This window comes from Tupaia chinensis, unplaced genomic scaffold, assembly GCF_000334495.1.
Source record: "Tupaia chinensis unplaced genomic scaffold, TupChi_1.0 Scaffold000434_1, whole genome shotgun sequence".
Classification (NCBI taxonomy): domain Eukaryota; kingdom Metazoa; phylum Chordata; class Mammalia; order Scandentia; family Tupaiidae; genus Tupaia; species Tupaia belangeri.
This window is the reverse complement of record NW_006159939.1, coordinates 844,017-846,107: the sequence shown is the minus strand read 5'-3', so window position 1 is coordinate 846,107 and position 2,091 is coordinate 844,017. Positions and strand designations below refer to the sequence as shown.

At 42.1% G+C, this 2,091-nt stretch overlaps 1 protein-coding gene across 1 annotated transcript in view; it reads right to left on the bottom strand.

Moving 5' to 3' along the window:
- Positions 1-2,091, bottom strand: part of GYS2 (glycogen synthase 2) — a 79,517-nt gene that overhangs the window by 64,521 nt on the left and 12,905 nt on the right. Inside the window, exons 3-4 of the mRNA XM_006155074.3 lie at positions 2,043-2,091; positions 105-287 (exon numbers count right to left, since the gene is read on the bottom strand). The exon at positions 2,043-2,091 is cut by the window's right edge and continues 137 nt beyond it. Coding sequence (XP_006155136.1) covers positions 105-287; positions 2,043-2,091 — 232 coding nt within the window. The remainder of the gene's footprint in view (positions 1-104; positions 288-2,042) is intronic.

The following is a 2,091-nucleotide window of genomic DNA, read 5'->3' as shown; positions in this document are numbered from 1 at the left end:
TCCTGCCATGGGGTTGGCAGATGAAATATGAAGATCAATACTTCTCACCTTTCAGCTTCAGCAATCTGTAAGAACCCTGGGTAAAGGGGAGAAGGACTTTTTACCTTATCAAGATGGTTGTAGAAATCAATATTTGCTGCACAGAGATACCGCCCAAGGAGTGTGGCATGGGTGGTAAATACTGTGGCAATTGGAAGTTTCCGGGCTCGGGAAAGGATCAGTCCAGTTCCGGCCTGCCATTCGTGGAACTGAGCAACAACATGTTTACCATCTGCATGATCTGTCACCTATGTTGGAAGGAAGCATTTAGAAAAGCTGTTGGTAAAGCTCACTCTTGTATTTATTTATTTATTTAAATACACTCTCATGATCTTGAGATCCTCGTGCCTCAGCCTCCCAAGTAGCTGGGAACACAAGCTAGCACTGCACCTGGCTTTTAGGGGGGACCAGGACTTGAACCTAGGCCTTCCATGTGGCCTCAGTCATTGCATAGCAGTGTCAATCAACGTGTACTACCACAGCTGGGTCGAAGCTTAATCTTGATCACAGTACACAGCATAAAGATAGTTATGATGTCTGTAAAATTTACCATAATTTAAAGGGGTCTAAACAAGAAGCATACAGATTTTGCTAGGCTAGTGTTTAATGAAATGCAATAGTATGTTTAGGCTTGGCGCTGTGGCCTGGTAGTTGAGAGAACTAAATCCCACATGGCTGATGGCACGGTTTGAGTCCTGGCCCCTGTGATTTAAAAAAAAAAAAAATGCACAGGTTGCAAAAATAGAGAAAGAATTGCAGAGTGACCATGTCTTCCTGGGGCTTGCTTTCTCCCTTTCCCTCTCTCTCTGTCTTTCTGTCTCTCTCCCTCTGATGAGGACATGAACCTCTGAAAACTAAAAAAAAAAAAAAAAAAAGACAGGGCCACCGTCTTGTGTAGAGGTTAAGACAACTGGATCCTACTGGCGATGTGAAATTTAAGCCTGAACACGGTGGCCTGAGAAACACACCGGGGGTGTGTGCGTGTGTGCGTGTGAGCATGCTCAAAATCCTGAAAGGAGGGAGAAATGGAGGAGAAGGGATTGCAGAGCTATCATTCCCCATGGGGGTTTCTTTCTCCCTCTGCCCTCCTCCTACCATCCCCAAAGTCTCTCTCCAGTGAGCGTACTCATCCTCTGTCAACTAAAAAAAAAAAAAAAGACAAAAAAAATTCAGTGGTGTGTTTATAAAGCCCAAATATTATATGTTATATCTTAATCCTCCCTTTCAGTTACCCAAAAAGAATATTACTAATACTTATAATAAATGTTAACATTAATAAATCAAATACATGCATAGTAGGTGCTCAATAAATAACCATCAAATGGTTGAATGAATAACAGCACGTGTGCTGACAGGAGACGGTGGTGCATCCCTCCAGGGAGCAATCTTGCTGCAATCCCTTCTCTGTTCTCCTGCCAGGATTTAGGGCATCCATGCGTGTGCACACATCCAGCTGTTTCTCTTTCTTTTTTTTTTTAAAGGTTTTTACCATAGGGCGTGTGCGCTTGATGGAGAGAGAGAAACAGCGAGACAGAAAGTGAGAAATCAACACCCAAGGCGGGTGGTCACCCCACAGTCCCTTCCGTTCCTCTCCTGGGATTTTGCACATGCATATGCACGCACATGAAGGACTCAAACCACTGTCAAGCCATTTTCTAGTCCCAAGCCTCTAGAGTTCATGTATATAGTACATTATATAAACTAGTTTTTTCTCCTTGCTTATAAATTACCATGTAAGTAGCAAGCGATATAATTGGGCATTTTATGTTGATCACTCCATTCAAGCCTGACATGAGGTAAAGAGTAAAACGTATAATAGTTACTCTGTTCCAAAGACTGATGTGTACTTTGAGGAATGCAGAACATTTTCCAATTCCTTTAAAATGTTTTAGGATAAACAATAACAACATCATTGCAAAATTTGTTCAATCAAAAGGTCGTAGGACATTTCTGGGCACTGAAATCAATTGTTCTACTCCTATGTAGGGTACAGTGAACGGTACCTCTTTTAAGAACCAGGCAGTTAAAGATCCAAATATCAGCATGTCGTTG